This window comes from Fusarium flagelliforme (genome assembly GCF_020744385.1).
Source record: "Fusarium flagelliforme strain FIESC 12 MPI-CAGE-AA-0113 chromosome Unknown B0J16scaffold_4, whole genome shotgun sequence".
NCBI classification, from domain to species: domain Eukaryota; kingdom Fungi; phylum Ascomycota; class Sordariomycetes; order Hypocreales; family Nectriaceae; genus Fusarium; species Fusarium flagelliforme.
Genome location: NW_025763506.1, coordinates 388,034 through 406,564, shown reverse-complemented (window position 1 = coordinate 406,564; position 18,531 = coordinate 388,034). Strand labels below are relative to the sequence as shown.

Sequence of the window (18,531 nt, the reverse complement as noted above, 5' to 3'; positions counted from 1 at the left end):
TCATGTGTGGCTTGTGAAGTATGCCGTTATTTGTTATATCAAGCACCCTGCTCAGCACTTACTCTGTCATATCGCTCTCCCACTTGAGAAAAGCACTCTCTAGTCAGATCCAGTGCGACATCCTGTCGAAATGGCTTCTTTGTCCCCAATACAGGATCGGTCTAGCCAGAGCCTTCTGTTCAAACAACCGTAGTCTAATGTAACGGAAACCCCCTCCTATCACTGCACAAAAGTGTCTCGATGGCGCAAGCTGTCTGCTTTGACTATCGTCACCTTGCTGCTCAGTGTGCTAGCCATGCTGGGTGCAGTAGGGTTCTTAGTATTTCTTTGGTCGTATCCCACAGGCCACAATCCTAGTCCAGCCTGGTTATGGCTGGTTTCGAATAATTGGGCTCCGCCATCGGTCACGGCCACAACGCTTATCATACGATTAGCAGCGGCATACCAAGCAGTGTAAGTTGCCTTCTCTTCAATCCATGAACCAAACTAAGTAACTACTGAGGGTCTGCACCTCAATGCTTGCATCAATTATTTTGGAACGCCAAAGTGTTACCATTGATGGTTCGGCAAAGCTCTCGTCTATCCGTCCATCCAACGCCGCTCCAAGCAACCTGCTCAGATCATTGAATGGCAGCATCCAGTTCGCTTCAATCTGGGGTTTCGTGGCGATATTCCTAGCCATCACCATATCTGCTCTGCAGCTCGCGTCTACTGCTCTAGTGAGGGATATGAGCATCGGCCAGCTCGTCCATGGCGAGGAAAGTAGAGTGAATTTGGCCGCCCTGTTCTGGGACAATCACAACCTCAAAGGACTAAATGACATACAACGAGAACGGTATTGGTTGGAAACAACAAAAGACTTACCAACCTTTGCTGACCGAAGGTCGCCTTTCCTGTCCAATATCCACCAGACCAAAGCTATTAGGGAAACTGGACTTGTTCATCGAGCTTTCATCCTCTTCAGAAACTCAACTGTTAGAACATCGCTTAAGGACTGTAGAGGTCTATACACTGTCGTTGACTCTCGAGTCGCATGTGTACAGCCCAAAATCCATTTGCTGATGACTGGGTGTGGGTGGTACTTGAACGGAAACTTGGTACTAGGCGATTTGCCCGAGGCGACACTCCAGCCAAGACCGTGGATAGTTACATAATTATAACTATTCTAATTACATAACCTATCGGGTTTAATGAGGTTTAATACCTTCTGAATAAAGTAATTCTTAGTTCCGTCAGGTTGCTGCCCGCTTATCTCCGGCGCGCCATTGTATATGGGCGCTAAAGCCACTCAGCACTATCCCCAAAGTGCCCTTTTAGGAACGGTGGAAGGGAATTAATTGGCAGCTCCGTATGTAAATTCCGTTTCGCTATGTAAATGCTTTACAATCAGTGGGGGAGAGATGTCGGAGATAAGTCGAGACAACATGAAATGTTTATCTTGCAGTTCAAACTGCACACGTAACACACATACATTGAAAGATAAAAAGGATATGCTTTCCGTCCCTGTAATGTCGGGGCTACTCATCGTATTATCTTAAGCCTTCAAGAAGGTATACTTACATAATCCGATCAACCCAAATAGCAAAGCACCATCCTCGACTTCCAAAATGCCCAAAGTTCTTATTATCGGCGCCACAGGCTATCTTGGCAGCAGACTATGCGACGTGCTCGTCCGCAGCGGCCAGCATCGAGTCTACGGGATTGCCCGCAGCGAGACCAAAGCCAGGTCCCTGGCTCTGGCCGAAATCACGCCCGTGATCTGTCCCGACCCCGTCAACAGTCCGGCCGCTTATCTGGACGCCATCCGCAATTTTCACATTGACATTGTTGTTGATGTTTCTGGCGCCAACCAGAACTCTGCACAATTCCTCGCGGATGTCAAAAGCATTGGTCAGGAGCGCTTAAACAACGCAAAGCTCGCCGGTCTGACGCATATGCCTAAGCTTGGATTCGTCTATTGTTCAGGCACTTGGGTTCACGGTTCAAGTGACAAGCAAGTCAACGATATGGATGTCGTCCTAATGCCCCGAAACCCCCTGCGCAACTTATCGCGTGGCGTGTCGATCATGAGAATGCCGTCTTAGCTGCTTCTGACGTTCTTGATGTGGCTGTTATACGCCCAGCACTTATCTACGGCGGTGAAAGTACCATATGGACACCATTCATTCTCCCACTCCTCCGAGCGTCCCGAGGTGGCTCGTCGAACAACGTTCAGATTCTACTAAGCGTTGACTCTCGACCCGGCCTTGTCCATGTGGACGATGTAGCTACTGGTTTTCAAAAGGCTCTCGAAAAGCTAGCCCTCATCAACGGAGGCTCTGTGTATCCTGTCTTTGATCTGGTGACGAGTCGTGAAAGCATGACCGAAATAATTTCGGCGCTTGCTTCGCGTTGGGGATACAAGGGTCGATACGAGCTGGTAGGCCCTGGAGATGATCTATTCGCTGAAGCGATGGGGACTAGTCTGCGGGGTTCATCTGACCGCGCGAAGCAGTTGCTAGGCTGGACACCCACCAGATTGAACGGGTTTGTCGCCGATATGGATATTTATGCCGATGCGTTTGCCTCTCAGCATTGATGCAGCATGACTGTCACTCTTCAGGTTATTCAAGAGGGTTCAGGGCAGACGATTGGATTGAGAAATGCGACTGCCTCTGTGGTTTCGACTCATGAGACAGAGGTTTATCAACGACTAGGAGATATAGAGTTATCAGAGAGGGTGGGATGAATCAGCAAATTCAATGAGATTCTTTCTTCCACAATATATAGTCCTCAAAAGCAACATGGTCGTATATGTCCTCAAATGCATACTCAATCAATAATACCTTTAATCACGCAACTACTCTTCTTCTTGCATACCCTCAAGCATCTTTGGGCTTGCGTCCATATACCGAGATACTAATTAATCGTCAGCTCACAACAGCCAAACAGGAAGTCTATAACTTACATAGGCCAATACGCATGAATCCTCTTATCATTGACCTCCCTCCTGGTCTGTGAAACAAAAACAGTCACCTCCTCCCTCGACCAACCCAGCGCCCTCGTCAACGGCGCCATAGACGCAGCCTCCAAGAAAAACTGCGCATTCTCATTATTCCACAATCCCAGCTCCTTATGCTTAGGGTCCTTGGGCCACGGGTTAGAAGGCCATTTGAAGTTGGCCTCGGTGACATCTTCAAAGCCTGCTTTTTCGAGGACAGCCTTCAAGCCGCTGACGTGAAAGTAGGGACGACCGAGCTTGTCGGATGCATCCTGGAGGAGTTGCGCCCAGCGGTGGAGGGCGTGGGATTCTTTTAAAGTGGCGTCGTCGGAGGTTGCAAAGACGTTGATTTCTTGGAGTTCGACATAGCCGCCAGGCGCAAGGTTGCTAGAAAAGGTCAGTTGAGAATGTTTCGCGATGATGAGTTAGGTTGGTGGGTACTCGTAGATTTTGGCGGCGTAGTTCGACCAGTCTGCTACGCTTGAATTCATCATTCGGCTATGAATGTAGTCGAAGCGAGTGGAATACTGCCACTCTTCTTCGATATCGTCGATAATGAACCGCACGTTTGGTGGAACACTAAACGGTTAGTCTATTTACAGGAAATAACACAGATACATACAAACTGGGCTGACTGGGAGACAGATCGACACCGATAATCTATACTAGTCAGAACACCACAGACTGGGAAGTACATCAAACGAACCTCAGCTCCGGGATGTTCATCCGCAAAGTCGATGGCCCAAATTCCTGTTCCGGTGCCTATATCAAGGACATTCTTGACATCGGCGTCTGGATCATTTGGTGGTGCGAACCCCAGATTATCATCAAATGTTCGCAGGAAGATGGCATGTTGCAGGTCTAGACTCATTAGCAACGAAGCGATGGATTGAGTCAGCATTCTGTACCTAGCCTTTCGTTCTCTTGGTCGTCGTTGGGAACATTGTACTCTACACAATTAGCGCGGGCTAACTTGGTTCAAGAGTTTGTACTAACTTCCATCCTTGTATCCGTGATAGGTTCTACCATTCTCTTGCCGGTATTGGAGGATGCTGCTGCTTATACTTTGGGTCGACGATTGGATATCCTACCAAAATGCTGTCAGTTTGCGGCCTTCTGTGGGAAATAATTGCGTACCTCCACATATAGAGAGTCGTCGTCAGGTTGGGCCTACACCAGTCCTGTTAAACGAAATATTTTATAACGGTTTGGCACGTCTTACTGTCTCATCAGCCACCAAAGGTTGAGTATCATGAGTAGCCATTGTTAAAAACCTGAATGACTTTGTAACAAAAAAGACCGAGAAAAAAAGTGAAAGCTGCCTCGGCCTCTTTTTATCAACATGCCATCCTGCCGGGGTGCCCTGTTCGCCGCGTAGACACATGAATTTTCCGAACCAACAACAGAGTGCTCCGCTCTTGAGGCTCCATCTGTTGGTAGGTTGTTGCTGCAACGTAAATGATATGTCATGAAAGAGCTCGGTTGTGGGTTTACCCCGCTGTAGCAGATCAGATCATATCATGGGATTGAGGCTATTTTCAACAGAAATATTTATGGAGGTCGGAGTTAAAAGAGTTCGCGTGATACACATTCCCAGTCAATACGCTACACAAAGTTAAAACTAGACTAAACAATGGTAACATTACAGTCTTGAAATATTTTGAAACCCTCTAAAGGCCTGTTGATTCCAAGCCTAATAGAGAGTAACCCGATCCTTCGGAATTCCTCGCTCTTGGCACCAGTTGGCTCGAGAACTAACAGAAAAAGGTCACCGCACCAAGAAACATGCGCTGCAAAAACACATAAGTAGTAGGTTACAACCCTCATGGACACATTTTTGTCATCCAATGTCAACGTCCATTGTGAGTTTGCTGCAATCCGCTCAGGCGAAATGTGAGTTAGATCAGCCGTGAGACATAATCGCGCTCCTGTAACCTGTCCAAATAGATCGTTTGCGACAAGCAGATCTACTTTGCAGTCTATGATAACTGCGGTATATCTACTTTTTCTATCAATATAGAATGCACTGGTTAGGAACTCGATCGGACCGTTAACCGCGGCCCAGGACCATGATGGGGCTGCGAGCGATGTTAGCCAGAGGATGATATCATCAAAAGGCACAATTCCTACCTCGATAATTGCTGGGGGGCTCATAAAAGATCAGACCCTCCTCAGAACGTTTCCAGATCAGTTGGGAAGCTAATCCATTTCGCCAAAGACCGGCAAGATATTGATCGTTTGATACTTCAACTACCGCAGCAACCCCAGCTATAGCTGGCAGCTTGTCACGGTCCATGGTCAAGTGGCAGTGAGAGAACTTCTCAACAAATACCATCCACTTGCTATACTTATCTATAAACCTGTCAATTGGAGGGAAACTCCCTGTCCAAAATTTTGTGCTTTTGGAAACCCCGATTGCCTCCGAGTGAGGGAATCCCGTTGGTAACATCTCCGATGCTATTTTCATCCGGCACTCCCAGAAAACCTCTGTTGCAAAATGGATTGTCCGTGGGCTCAGGAGCCGTTCTTGATACACCCAGCCTCTGCGGTTCAGGGGAGCTCGATTCACCTGACTGAGCCAGAGATCTTCCGAGAAACAATAGTAACGGCCAGAGACATCAACCTGAGTACGCTGGCAGATGCTCCAGCTCATATCCTTCGGGGCCTTTCTTCTAATAGCGATTTCCAAAGGGGTCCGTTGTGACACGTCTCGGTTCGAGAAGAATTCATCAGCCATATCTGACGTTGGTGTCGGGGCAATAGTCAAGGCTGCGTGCTTGTAGTTCTCTCCCATCAGGGCTGATTCTGTCAGCTAGTCCTGCCATCCATCTTTGCATTGGTGATCTTGCATGATACACAAACTATCAACCCAGATGTAGCGAAATCCAAGTTTCCGCGTGGTTATAAAAGCGTCCCGAAAGGTTTGTGAAACCTTTTCAACAGGAATCTCCTTTTTCAACTTATCGATATTTGTACTCTCAAGCTTTAGTGGGAGGTCTATCCATCTGTGAGAGAGACAAAGGTATTCGCAGTCTTTAATTCTTTCGTTTGCTGTCACAATGACGCGGGGTGGTTGTGAGTCTGTGTTGCCAACATCCACAAGTCGGGTAGGTAGCCATCCCTCTGGTCTTCGATCCTGATTGCAGAATTCATGGTGTTTCCGACAGAAATATGACCATTCCCTTAGGGACTCGAAGGATGAGTTGCTGTTTGTGCTCAACGAAAGGGGGAATTCTCGTTGTATTCTAGACGGGGCGAAGGGCTACGTTACGGGTGTATCTTGCTAATTGTTAGTCTGATATTCATGACCAGGTCCCTATGGGGGTGCTTACCATCCGTTGGAACTAGGTTTATATCGATATTTTCCAACCCGTCGATCTTTGTCACAAGGTAGTCGATTCGGCGGCATTTCCCTATTTCTGTTCCCCTCGTTCCTTGCCACCTGTTGAGCAACACCTCACCGAGACCTACTAGCCTTGGGGTGATTGTTATTCTTGCATGTGACAATGGAATATGACGAATCTTGAATATTTCGCCCAGCATCGTACACAGTCGACAACCAGCCTCAATTGAGTTGGCAATATCGGCCCCAGATCGCTCCTCAAACCTATCGACTCTTTCGGCTTCATCATGAGGACGAATTAATATGCCATCGCAAATAGAACAAAGGTGGTCGTTGATAGAATAAGGCATAGCATTGGGAATTGCAGGTTTCGCTAGTATACTCTGTTACTAAACGTGACATAGAATAGAGGATGAACTGTTTCTGAATACAACATAAAGCCTAGAAATATCGCTCTACATAAGTAGAGACATTAGTCTTTTTTTCTTCTTTTCTATTCTTCCTTTTGTAATTTCACGCCTCATGCACTGCCACCATTACCCTTGAAGGCTGGCCTATAGGATGGGAGAGCCTATCAGGTAAACAGCAAGGCAGAAAAGAAGGCAGACAACGAGGTGAAGTGCAACACACGTATTTGTACCTCTAGAGTAAAGAGATAAGAATTAAAAAGAAGCTAGAAAGAGCTTACTTAATTTAAATTAAACCTAAGCTATATCTATTAGTAGTATAGTATTATACTATAGACTGTAAAGGAAACTTAATTACATTTATAATATACAATTTAGTATAAGTAAGACTATTAATTACAGGTATAAATATCTATAAACTAATAAAGAATAATATAAGTGTATAATTGTAAGAAACCCCGCTCTTTATATTCTACTACCTTTAAGTGGCTTGCCTTTGATACTTTACCTAATAAAGCGAGCAAAACTCACTGGTAACTATCCTTCCTCTATATTAAAGCATCTAGCATCAGGATAAAAACAGGCTGAGCCCCGGAGCTGAGGCAGAGTTGGGGTCCGCGATCCCAAGAGCGGGCTCCCGCACATCGCTCGCCTCCACGTCAACCCTAGGTCTGTAATCCTCAGCCTAAAGCGACAGGAACTCAGCTCAGGAATTGAAATGGATTTGAGTATACTTGAGATTCGTCTCTAATTAAGTTGGTAAATAGCAGGGGAAAATAGACCTTGCTTCCATTCTGATATAAGAACCTGAGCCAGCTACTACTCGGGGTCTGCTAGTGACTCATCTGGTGATAAAGATGCCCGCAATGCGTACTTAATAAAACGAACCTGAGCCAGTTGAAGCAACAACTCCATATGAACGACGCCCCACGAGCATTACATCCTAGATACTGCCCAGCAGAAACACTATTATACAAAGGTCAAAGGAAACCAAGAGCATACAACCAGTAAGCATCCTTGCTCAAATGTCCTACGCAGCTCCAATAAACCAAGTAGTCCTATCGTCAACATCCCTCGGCATACCCCCCGGATTCAAATCCATCATCAACTCTGAATGTGTCGTCCTCGGCTTCCCCTGCGCAATCCTCAACTTCTCAAAATACACATACGCACCATAATACACCGCACTCTTAGCACCCGCATTCGCACCCTTGGCACCACGAAAGTCCGATAGCTGCTTCGACTGAATTCCTTTGCCCTTGGGGACTTTAAACTGTGCGTACATGTCTCTACAGAACTGTGCTTGTGATAAACCGGGCGTTTTCATATGTGCGTTGATTTTGCGCCGGATTTCGTCGCAGTCGTCGTAGATGGGGACATCGTCGATTTCTTCGTCCGGCAGATGGATATTGCTTATGTCTAGGAGATCTGGACCAGTACTCGTTCCTGATGAGGGCGTTCCGTCTGCGTTCTTTTGCTTCTTTGATTGACTTTTCTTAGGGTCAGGCATTTTCAAACCAGCGACATCTCGTTGCTTAAACCAATTATACGCATTCCTCCAAACAGTACTTCCAGATCCTCCATAAGGACCCTTGGCCTTGAGGAAGTTATTCAGCGAGTTAGAATTAGCACCAGTAGCCCTACTGAACTCCGCCTTTGTCATGATGCCTGAATCGAAAAGCTTATTCAACTTTGTACGAATGGAAGCACAACTAGGAAGGGGGTCATCTTCGAAGTGGTATGTCGGATGCACGTCGTCGAGATCTGCTTTGTATGCTTCGATCTGTTCTTCTAAGGATGTTTCTGGGGCTTTGCGCTTCTTTCCTGATGCGGTGGTTGTTTTGGTAGTTGGTTTTGGGAGAGCATTTGCTGCAAGGAGATTATCTTGAACGATGCTCGTTGTAAGCTGCACGGGTTAGTTGGGCTTGAGGCGGTGGTGTTGGAGGTCATACAGCATTCATGGCATTTGCGACTGCGGGATTGAGAGGCGTGCGAGGCTCTGTCATTTTTGCACTTATTTGAAGGTTGCCGAGATGAGTTTATGGATATTGACGAGTATGCAGGTACAATTATCGGGAGTTAAGTAACCAGAACGAGGAATGTCCACGCGAAATGTATGCTACGTCAGTGCGTGTTCCCGTCGCGATGAGGAATTACGGGGTCAAGTGCCTTTACCGACCAATCAGACAAGAGATAGACAGCAATAGCAGCTACTTCCATCCGCTGCTTTGTTGCGTGCCATAGAAAGTAGCTTCCATCAAGCTCAATCACCACTCAAATAAGCTATCTGCAACACAACATTTTGGACAAATCGAGACCATCGGCATGTCACTGAGCGACAGGGATCATCCACAAATTGAATGGCGTCTATTTCAATCAATTGAAGAACTCCACTCGGCAGTTTAGGGCAGAGCCAGTGATGGCTAACGAAGTTGACGAGCTGCAAACTCAAAGAGTTGCACAGACAGCCGTTAGGAAGCCGAGCGACGGACTGGAAGATCGTCGCGCACTAAAAACCACGTTGGCCGAATCCGACAGTCAGCCGACATCCAGGTTTTGATCAAAGGATATTGTATCGGAAGCGAACCCGACAACTTGCAAACCCGAAAACGCGAAGTGCAATTGATAGCGACAATCTAAGCGACAATAAGACAAAGATCGATCGATTGACCGAGCCGAGTCAATTGATTGAAGCGACAAAAATTCATGCGCCGCAGCCTTACCCTGTAACAAAGTCGGCTGTGAAATGAGGCCCTTGGCTTATCCTCTGCATTGCACATGGGGGCTATCTCTCCAAACACAGCCCCCAAAAACTCACCATCATTTTCGTTCATCGCTTTCAATCAATTTACAAAAAAGAAATCCGTAATTGAGAACAAAGAATGTAACCCAACCTGTCTGGTAAGGCTGTCAAATGTCTGGTTGTTTGTCTGTCAGTGCACACCACTACCAATCTATTGTACGGCGCAGATCAGTGAGTGATAAGCCAAGCAGGCTGCCAGATAACCTCATCCTGGCATCCTACCATCCATGTCAATTCTAGACAAACCTGGCGCTGGTATTTCCCCGCAGTCTCGATTCATCAAGCTCGACTCATAAAAAACTGCCGGACGATACGCCTCTTTTTAAACGGCTAACCTCGGAGTCCAGACTTGACCAAGTGGATTTGTTCACGTGGATTGAACTAAAAATCCGGGGTAAACGAAGCGTTGAATCCACAAAGACCCTCCCTCCCAAACCCCAGTTCAAATGACGTGGATGATTCCAAGGTCAATTAATCCTTGAGATAAAGTGAATCAAAAACCTTCCAGAGAAGAAAAAGAAGGAAACCTTGCATGAGAGTGTCTAGCTGTATTAAGAAGGTGCACCCTATCAACCGCACAATTCAGCTCACAATCAAGACACTGTAACCTGGGCGCTGGTAGGCTGGCAAGACTGGACGCTGGGAACTCTTATCTTGAGCGGGTCAAATGATCAGCACTTTACAAGTGGACAGAAAAGCTTGGCTGCGTGTCGCGTGAGGTATTCTTTACCAGATGGACGCTTGACTTGACTTGATTTGGTCTGGTAAGAGTCTGGGGAAAAGAGGGTGTGCGCGACTTGATTGCCTGGCCGAATTAATTGATTGAAAGGGATGGGATTGCAACTGTGGCAGGGCGTAATATTCCCATGCAGGGAGGATGTGCACCCTTATCAAAACTCTTCTTTCAGCTATTGAGGGTCAGGACTGCTTTTGACAACTGGGCTGTGGCTTGTTTTGGGGTTGTACTGGCCTGACTGGCCCTCGATTGGTGATACGACAGCAGTCCCCCTCGCCTGTCAACGGTGGCAAAGCCAACCCAACAGGACACTAAATTCTTGGCCCTGATTACCGATTACCCTTCCCTCCAACCCTCCATTCTTATCACTGTCACATAAAGGTCTCTCCACTCGCCCCTCTTTTTTCCTCTTTCCTCACAGTCTCACTTTTCTTCATCTTCTCGTCACTTCATCGCAATTACTGTACTGTACTTGTCTGGGGAGAATGCCTCCTCATCGCAGCTCATCAACATCATGAGCAGGGTTCCCAATGTCTGGGCCGCCATCATCATTCCCGTGCCCGCCAGTGCCCTCGCTTTGTTCCTTCGCATTAAAGCGAGGCGCATGACACCTAGAGGTGTTGGCTATGACGATGGTTTGTCTATTGCAGCTTGGGTACGACCCCACCATTTTTCATTCTCTGTCTCATTTATTTAGGTAGTGAACACTGACATTTCTGGTGTTTATTAGTTTGTGGCGCTTGGTTATTCGATCCTCCTCATCGTCTGTAAGCCACAACCGTTATCCGTTCCTCACAAAAACTCAATTGACTTTCCAAGGGACGACTTGTTTCCACATGGGTCGCAAGGTTGGCCATCTCCCCGAGTCCGAAATCGATTACATTCTCGAAAAATCCCACGAAATCCTCTTCGTCAGCGAGATCCTCTATTCATGGTCCATTTTTCTAAGTAAAATGTCCGTGCTGACATTTTACCGCCGCCTGTTCCATGTCTCGTCCATTCGCGTGCCCATCATCATCCTCATGGTGTGCAGCGGCATCTGGATCACCATACGCACCTTTATGACTATTTTTCATTGTATGCCCGTGCAGGCGTACTGGGATAAGTCTATTGATGGCAAGTGTCTTAATAATATTGGAAAATATTATCTTGGTACCGATTTGACGCATTGTCTTATGGATTTTATTATTCTTGCTTTGCCGCTTTTTGAGGTTGTGAGGATGAAGTTGGTTTTTGGACAGAAGATTGCTGTTATTGCTATCTTCAGTCTTGGTTCCTTGTATGTCCCTCCCTTGATTGAAGTCTCTGATATGGTTACTCATGCTTTCCAGGGTCGGAGTCGCCTCTATATTTCAAATCGTCGAAGCGCAGAAATATACCGCCAACTCTCGCGAATTCCCCTTCGAGTTTTCTCTCGCCATGGTCTGGGCCAATGTTGAGACTCATCTAGCCGTCTTCACCAGTACGTCCCCAACAACCCTTTCATACCCTCTCTGCTAACAATCCCAGGCGGCCTCGCTCTTCTCCGACCCATCTTCCGCAAATTCATCCCCGGACTCCGCGGCAACACAACATATCCCAACGGCCCCAGCCGCAACGCAAGCAACACCAACAACACCTACACCAACAGCATCGCCCTCCGACGATCCCGCAGCCCCCGCGATATGGTCATCGAGGGCCAACGTGCGTTTTCCTACCCGGACTATGATGCGATCAGCTTACCAGGTGCTACCAAAGATGGAAATTCAATATCGCGGCAGCAAATCATGCAGCAGCGGTCAGAAGAGAGTATGACGAGCGATGAGTCTCCGGGTAGAGGTTCTTTGAATTATGTGTGATGCGTGTGTGTCTTTGGTTTTACAGTGACGCTTGCGATATGTCAGGACTATGATATCTTGAATTTCATTTGATTGACACTCTGCAATTCTTTGTCTGAAACTCATCTTATGAGGTGAGTTTTGTAGATGAAAAGCGATTAAATTTCCCAACATTAATTATTGTACAGTTGGTCCTCGGATACACTCATTCTAGGGCCGGATACTCTGGAAGCTCCCATTTAGCCTTCTCAGAACCCAACCCGAGACCTCTCTCCAGATGGAAATAAGCCGCCACCCGCGCCACCGAATGAAGCATCCAGATACCCCACGCACTTTTTGGCATAAAAAGCGCTTCAAAAGTGCTACTCTCGTCACCCATTTCAGCCGCCGCTATCGGTCGGAATATCTCCTCGTACCGCTTCACGCCCTTGACGACTGCCGTGCTGGGATCTTGCTTATACAGCGTCGCGATTTCGCCGGCGAGGATGTACGAGCCTACAAGACCCCATGTTGTTCCGAAGCCGTTTGCTGTGTGGGAGTGTGCTGCGTCGCCGATTGCCACGATACGACCCTTGGACCATGATCCTGGTGGGAGTCGGACTTCTTGACGGGGTGTTGAGTAGAGATCGTTTGCTTCTGGGGAGGTCTTCAGGGCTGTCATGAAACGGTTGCATTCCCACTCGTCACCAGGGAAGACATTCGCCCATGCCGATTTGAGGTCTGCTAAGTTTCCGGACTTGTGCGCCGCGGCAAGCGCTTCGTTTTGACCTTGCATTTGCATGTACACGCGGGTCATCTCCTTCGAGTCCTTTCTGGTCCCGATGTACTTCCCTCCTGGGAGATGACAGAAAGTGAAACAGTTGGAGTCTTGAGGTTGCGAAGTCGTGCTGAAGAAGCCGATATAACCTCCAAGCCAATGCCGCGGATCAGGTGCATCGGGACCAAGCATAAGCTGTCTTGTCCTCGATCCCGTTCCATCCGCCGCAACAACAAGATCAAAATCATCTTGCCCCCCATCATCAAACCCCACATGAACCTTCCCCCTCGGATCATCCTCACCATCTTGCGTCAAACTAGTAACAGTCGTACCAAACTTGTGCATCACATTCTTCTTCCCCTCCGTAAGACCCATGAGTATCTTAACAAGATCCCCACGCATGATCTCATACTCCGTGGTCAAACTCTGATTCGCACCACCATGATTGGAAACACCAAAGAACGCCTTCGTACGGCCTTTGGTATCGATGAGTTGCGTTCCCGGTTCGTGGATTGTTTTCGCGCGAATTGCTGCTTCGATGCCTAGTTTCTTCATCACGGGAACGCCCTGGGCTCGGACGTCGAGTTGTTGGCCTGTTGATCTGAGTTGCGGGTAGCGTTCGATGAGGGTGATTTCTGCGCCGGTTCTGGCGAGCCAGGATGCTAGGGAGGGGCCAGCGATGCCGGCGCCTACAATGAGAACTTTTAATGGTTCCATGATGAGCGAGCTTTTGCGAAATCTTGAGCAATTGGTATAAGTTTGTTGCTGGTGAGAATAGCAGATATCAATGTATATATGACTGAGCGATTGGCCGAGTCATAGAGCGAAAGCCGAGACCGAGAGAATACACCGGGCGGGCTATTACCGATGGAGGCTTACATTGGCCTATAGAGTGACGAGAATTCTTTATCAATCTACCATCTGTCCAATAACGGACTGGTGCTTACTTTTTATCAGATCATGTTAGCTTGTCCGACGATATTAAATGTCACTGCATTCCAATCGTTGGCATTCAACCATCTTTGCAAACTCCGTTAAATCCAGTTAAAGCCATTACACTGACTGTGATAAGCCACGTAAGTACCTGGAGTGCAACTCCAATTGAGATGATCAAATACAGCCTCGCTGACGGGCCTCAGCTGTAATTGGAAGTCCCCGAACATCAGCGCCCAAGATAAGCAAAAGCGCCTCAAATCACCCAGTAAGCACTCAATTGTCACTCAATTCCCCACAGCCACGTTGAATGACCTGTTCCAGAATAAACGGAATTGTTCCTTTGGGGATATTCGTATCTGATCCGACGGATAGATGATGTAATAGGCAATCAGTCCGCCTTGTAAATTGCCCAGTTTTGATGATACAAGGTCTCGAATCCTTCTGTGGAGGCTTGGCTTCTAGCGGAAGGTCAGGTCATGATGCAGCTGTACTGCACTCGGGCGGTGGCTGTGGCGGTTAACTGTTGCCTGTTAATAGGCTAAAGTGATCGGAGGCTGAAGGATTACTACACTAACAGAGAGGGGCTCACTCAGCCTACGATAGGCTGACATTTGTTAGTGTCATATCGTCCGCTTACGGATCTTCGGCAGGATCTCCATGTGATCACCCAGCTGACCACTCATAGCCAAGAATTCATTCTTGTACCAACACAAATGCACTGCCTCGCGTAACCCACACTTCATGATGGAGCACAAATCGGGCAACCAGCACGGCACAGTCTCGGGATATAAACTCCCAAGATGCCAACTCGATCTCTTGGCATATCCTTCTAGAATTCATTAAACACCATGGCCGCACCACCAGCATATCAAGCTGTGGCCGATGGCCCAGCGCCAGACCAAGATCTCGGCATAGAAGCACCCTTCACAAACCTCCAAATCGACCCCGTGCCTCATGAACCCGAACCAAACGTCTGTCTCGCACATCTTCGTCTGCTCTTCGCTTTTGAAGCTCTGAAAGAAGACGTTGGCTACCATGATGGTTTGTTTAACATCTGGGATTCCCGCGCTGATGGGAGGATTGATGTTAGAGAAAATGGTGATGTAGAGGAGCATCATTTTGATCAAGTTTATTCGCCTGAGCCTGAGGATAAGAAGAAATCTCTTAGCAAGATCCGTGAGAAGAGATGGAGTTTGTTTGTCGCGAGAGCTGTCGATCGGTATGAGTCGTGGTGGAATTCTCTGCCGATGGATCTGCATCCGTTGGACGAGTACAAGATGCATGACAAGGCCTCTTTGTCTTTTGGAGGGTTTGTTGATGGTAGTGGTCGAGATTGGTGGGAGAAAAAGGCTCTTCCGCCTCTTGGTAAGTATCCCATGTCGTTGTGATATACACAGCTAACAGCTTCCAGATGTTCTAATGGTCTATCACTCCCACCTTCTCAACCCCCATAACTTTCTGGAAGATTGTCTCCGAAAAGGTCTTCGCGACTTCTGGCAGTCTGGCATGCCATGGAATCAAGTCAACGCTGCTATCGATGGCTCCTTTGCCTACAACGTCTCGAACGAGGATAAGGCTAGATGGGTAGCCCAGACCGGTCGCGAGTGGGAAAACGCCAGCGACTCTACCGTCAAGACTCTCAAATGCCCTGACAAACTCTGCGGCTCAAGCTTTGACGTTCCCTGGACAACCTGCGGTCTTGAAGAAACTCCCAAAACACCAGAACGGCCCGGTCTCGTCGGTTCAGGCTACGGCGACGGCAAATTCGAAACGCGCTGTCCTAAGTGCAACATGAAAGTCACTAAAGAAACACTCAGCGTGGTCAAGTTCTGCAAAGATGCAGAGGAGTGCGTTCTCAAGCAAAGACCCATGCCCGGCACACTTCTTTGGCCTGCGAGCGGCACACCAGTCGTGATGCTCAACCGCACAGGCAACAAAATCGATCAACGCATGTTTCCCAACCGCATGATTCAACATGTTCTGCGTACTCAGATCCAGACTCTTCTTGAGTCACCTGATCCTGAGAATCCGCCTACCATGGAGACTGTACGCAAGCTCATTGAGACGGAGGCTCTCATGAAGCAAAGTGCTCTCAAGACTATTCAGGGCATTGAGTCAAAGGGACCTGGACAATCAAGCCTCTCGAGGTTCTCCAAAGTTGTTATTCGAAAGATGATGTCAAGATACTGGGAGAACTTTAGTCCCTTTGCTCTTGACCTCACAGGCGCTGTACTACGCCAAACCATTTTCTCCGAGAAGATGTGTAAACTCGACTGGTTACACTCTCCCACCGCCCGCGAGACGATGGATCGATGCTGTATGAAATACAAACGCTTCATCAAGATCATTTCCAAGAACCCCAATCGAACTGTCGTTCCTACTCTCGACATCGATTTGGCGTGGCATACGCATCAGCTTAGTCCCCTGTCTTATTACCACTATACTACACGCAAGCTATTCAAGTTTGTGAGGCACGATGATAAGATTGAGGATGATAAGTTGAACACTGGATTTGAGTACACGAGCAAGGCTTATCAGGAGTTGTATGATGAGGTTTATTCGGAGTGTACTTGTTGGTACTGCGAAGCGACGCGTGCGGCGCATGTTTCTTCTGCGGGGAGAATTTTGAAGCTTTCTCATAACGAGAAGAGTAAGTCAACCTACCTTTGCTTAGGATTATGGCTAACGGTTTACAGTCACGGATAAGTTTTATGAGTCTGGACAGGCGGATATGTGTCCACCCGATAACTCGGCACATATCTCCTCCCACAACGCCGTCCGCACCAACGACGAAGCTCTCCTAGCATCGAACCAAATCGAAAAGGTTCAAAACAGAATGCGAGCTGTGCAGAATAAGCGACTGGAGGATAACTACCAAAAGGCCTGCAAACGCGCTGAGAAGAAGGGTCGTAAGCTTCCCCCGAAGGATCAGTACTATAACCACTGGGGTTATTCCTACATGAGTAAGTTCTCCCTCTATAAACCATCTAAACTAATACTAATGATTGTAGTGTACGGCCCGTTCATGGCGCCTGTTATGTTCGTTCCTGTTTACGCATACGGGGCCGCGCCGGCTTGTGCGGCTGGTAGCTGTGGTGGAAATACCGCCGGGGGTGCGTGTTCTGGTGATGGTGGTGACGATGGTGGTGGTTGCGGAGGAGGAGGGTGTGGTGGAGGAGGGTGTGGTGGAGGAGGCGGATGCGGCGGCGGCGGAGGATGTGGAGGGGGTGGTGGTGGTGGCGGTTGTGGTGGTGGAGGAGGTTCTTAAGATAGGCAAGAGCTTGTCAATGTTGTTTGTATAGTTTCCTTATATCACGATATAAGTATTGCTTTCACTTATTCTCTCTCTTTCGTCATGTGAATGGGTGATGGTTGATGCTACCGAGACTCTGGTGCGTTATCGTGAAGGCATCCCAGAACCTCAGGTCGAAAATCTGAATGTCACTTTGGATGTAGCATGCCTTCAGCCCTGTCCCGATCGCATGTGTGAATAGTCCTCGTAGCGTAGCAGGACCGTCGCTCGTGCTAAAGAGGATGGGTTGATGTTGCTTACACATCAGCAACGACAAGTGGGGTCTTGGACATGACTAGCGGGATTTAAGCTGAAGAGATCTCACTTAACATATCTCAACACATTCTACAGCTAAACAGACATCCATTATCCGGAAGATCGCGATCGCTCGCGGTTAAGTGCAAGAATACTCGTCAAAATGTCTGCTCAATTCGTCATCTTCGACTTCGACGGGACTCTCTTCGACACCCATCAGGCCATCATTCACAGTATCAAAACTACGTTCGATACCCTTCTCCCAGACTCGCCCCCCTCTGAAAGCGAACTACAGAAGCTCATAGGCGGTGGAAAGGGTCTCAAGGACGTTCTGAATGCACTACATCCCACGCCCGACTCATTTGATGAGGATGAATGGACAGCAACTTACCGTCGCATCTACAACGACGAAGGCCAAAAGCTCGTCTCCCCCTTCCCCGGCGCAAAAGACCTCCTTGAAACCCTCCACGCAGGTGGTATCCCCATGGCAATCGTCAGCAACAAAGGCGTAACAGCCCTTCAAACAGCCCTAGCCAACCACTCACTTGACCACCTAATTCCAGAAGATTCCATCATTGGCGACAACACACCCGGAGCAACAAGAAAGCCTGATCCCGGAAGTTACACAAATGTGCTTCTTCCAGCCCTACGAGCACGTGGGTTCCCAGCAGAGCTGGACGTTTTAGTGGTGGGCGACACAGAAGCGGATTTACTATTTGCTAAGAATATTGGTGCAAAGTCTGTTTGGTGTAGATTTGGGTATGGAAACGGGGAGGAGTGTGAGGAACTGGGTCCTGATTTTCAGATTGATGGGCTTGAGGAAGTGGAGAGGATTGTGGATGGACTATAAGATTGAGTTGGAGTTGAAAGTTTGATGCGCTGCCATCAGTGGTTGAGAAGCATGGCGAATTTGCATGAGGAGAGGTTTCCACGGGGATCCAGATCTAATCTTGATCTTATCTTTATCAAGGTTCAGTTATGGGCCATGTCAGTGCTCTTCCCAGAGGTGCTGTTTTGTTTCTTGGGTTTTAGAGGTGTAGAAGGTCGTAGATGAGCTATAAGGTTAGAGTGAGTTGAAGGTTTGATGTGTTGTCATCAGTGGCAAAGAAGCATGGCAAGAGTGCATGAGGTTTCCACGGGTTAATCTCGATCTCTTATCTTTATTAAAGTTCCGTCAGGGCCATCTCGGTATGCGTCAAGGCTGC

General features: G+C 47.9%; 9 protein-coding genes across 9 annotated transcripts; 5 read left to right on the top strand and 4 right to left on the bottom strand.

The window, feature by feature from the left end:
* Positions 1-295: 295 nt before the first annotated feature.
* B0J16DRAFT_398092 (uncharacterized protein) lies at positions 296-1,154 on the top strand (the record flags this gene model as incomplete). Its single annotated transcript, XM_046132366.1, has 2 exons — positions 296-453; positions 548-1,154. 2 exons carry the CDS (start codon positions 296-298, stop codon positions 1,152-1,154), a joined length of 765 nt encoding a protein of 254 aa, XP_045982308.1.
* Positions 1,155-1,607: 453 nt separating this feature from the next.
* B0J16DRAFT_398088 (uncharacterized protein) lies at positions 1,608-2,719 on the top strand (the record flags this gene model as incomplete). The annotated part of the gene is made up of 2 exons (XM_046132365.1): positions 1,608-2,015; positions 2,072-2,719. The coding sequence occupies 2 exons, from the start codon at positions 1,608-1,610 to the stop codon at positions 2,576-2,578; spliced, it is 915 nt and encodes a 304-aa protein (XP_045982307.1). The 3' UTR covers positions 2,579-2,719.
* On the bottom strand, positions 2,720-4,264 carry B0J16DRAFT_121648 (S-adenosyl-L-methionine-dependent methyltransferase). The gene is made up of 9 exons (XM_046121608.1): positions 4,203-4,264; positions 4,118-4,150; positions 3,977-4,067; positions 3,889-3,930; positions 3,687-3,841; positions 3,603-3,640; positions 3,422-3,559; positions 2,948-3,367; positions 2,720-2,898 (listed from the first exon to the last, which is right to left on the bottom strand). Exons 1-9 carry the CDS (start codon positions 4,242-4,244, stop codon positions 2,862-2,864), a joined length of 996 nt encoding a protein of 331 aa, XP_045982306.1. The 5' UTR covers positions 4,245-4,264; the 3' UTR covers positions 2,720-2,861.
* A 342-nt stretch (positions 4,265-4,606) lies between these two features.
* On the bottom strand, positions 4,607-5,774 carry B0J16DRAFT_398087 (uncharacterized protein; the record flags this gene model as incomplete). The annotated part of the gene is made up of 2 exons (XM_046132364.1): positions 4,607-5,058; positions 5,111-5,774. The coding sequence occupies 2 exons, from the start codon at positions 5,772-5,774 to the stop codon at positions 4,607-4,609; spliced, it is 1,116 nt and encodes a 371-aa protein (XP_045982305.1).
* Positions 5,775-7,575: 1,801 nt separating this feature from the next.
* Positions 7,576-8,832, bottom strand: B0J16DRAFT_414146 (uncharacterized protein). The gene is made up of 2 exons (XM_046133415.1): positions 8,683-8,832; positions 7,576-8,636 (listed from the first exon to the last, which is right to left on the bottom strand). The coding sequence occupies exons 1-2, from the start codon at positions 8,734-8,736 to the stop codon at positions 7,761-7,763; spliced, it is 930 nt and encodes a 309-aa protein (XP_045982304.1). The 5' UTR covers positions 8,737-8,832; the 3' UTR covers positions 7,576-7,760.
* A 1,951-nt stretch (positions 8,833-10,783) lies between these two features.
* Positions 10,784-12,107, top strand: B0J16DRAFT_319470 (uncharacterized protein; the record flags this gene model as incomplete). Its single annotated transcript, XM_046125520.1, has 5 exons — positions 10,784-10,924; positions 11,000-11,036; positions 11,089-11,548; positions 11,601-11,731; positions 11,779-12,107. The coding sequence occupies 5 exons, from the start codon at positions 10,784-10,786 to the stop codon at positions 12,105-12,107; spliced, it is 1,098 nt and encodes a 365-aa protein (XP_045982303.1).
* B0J16DRAFT_121607 (uncharacterized protein) lies at positions 12,058-13,864 on the bottom strand. Its single transcript, XM_046121606.1, has one exon. It carries the CDS (start codon positions 13,558-13,560, stop codon positions 12,292-12,294), a length of 1,269 nt encoding a protein of 422 aa, XP_045982302.1. The 5' UTR covers positions 13,561-13,864; the 3' UTR covers positions 12,058-12,291.
* Positions 13,865-14,627: 763 nt separating this feature from the next.
* On the top strand, positions 14,628-17,047 carry B0J16DRAFT_355346 (uncharacterized protein; the record flags this gene model as incomplete). The annotated part of the gene is made up of 3 exons (XM_046129415.1): positions 14,628-15,144; positions 15,191-16,429; positions 16,476-17,047. The coding sequence occupies 3 exons, from the start codon at positions 14,628-14,630 to the stop codon at positions 17,045-17,047; spliced, it is 2,328 nt and encodes a 775-aa protein (XP_045982301.1).
* A 186-nt stretch (positions 17,048-17,233) lies between these two features.
* On the top strand, positions 17,234-18,501 carry B0J16DRAFT_340303 (HAD-like domain-containing protein). The gene has a single exon (XM_046127660.1). It carries the CDS (start codon positions 17,490-17,492, stop codon positions 18,174-18,176), a length of 687 nt encoding a protein of 228 aa, XP_045982300.1. The 5' UTR covers positions 17,234-17,489; the 3' UTR covers positions 18,177-18,501.
* The last annotated feature ends 30 nt before the right edge of the window (positions 18,502-18,531 follow it).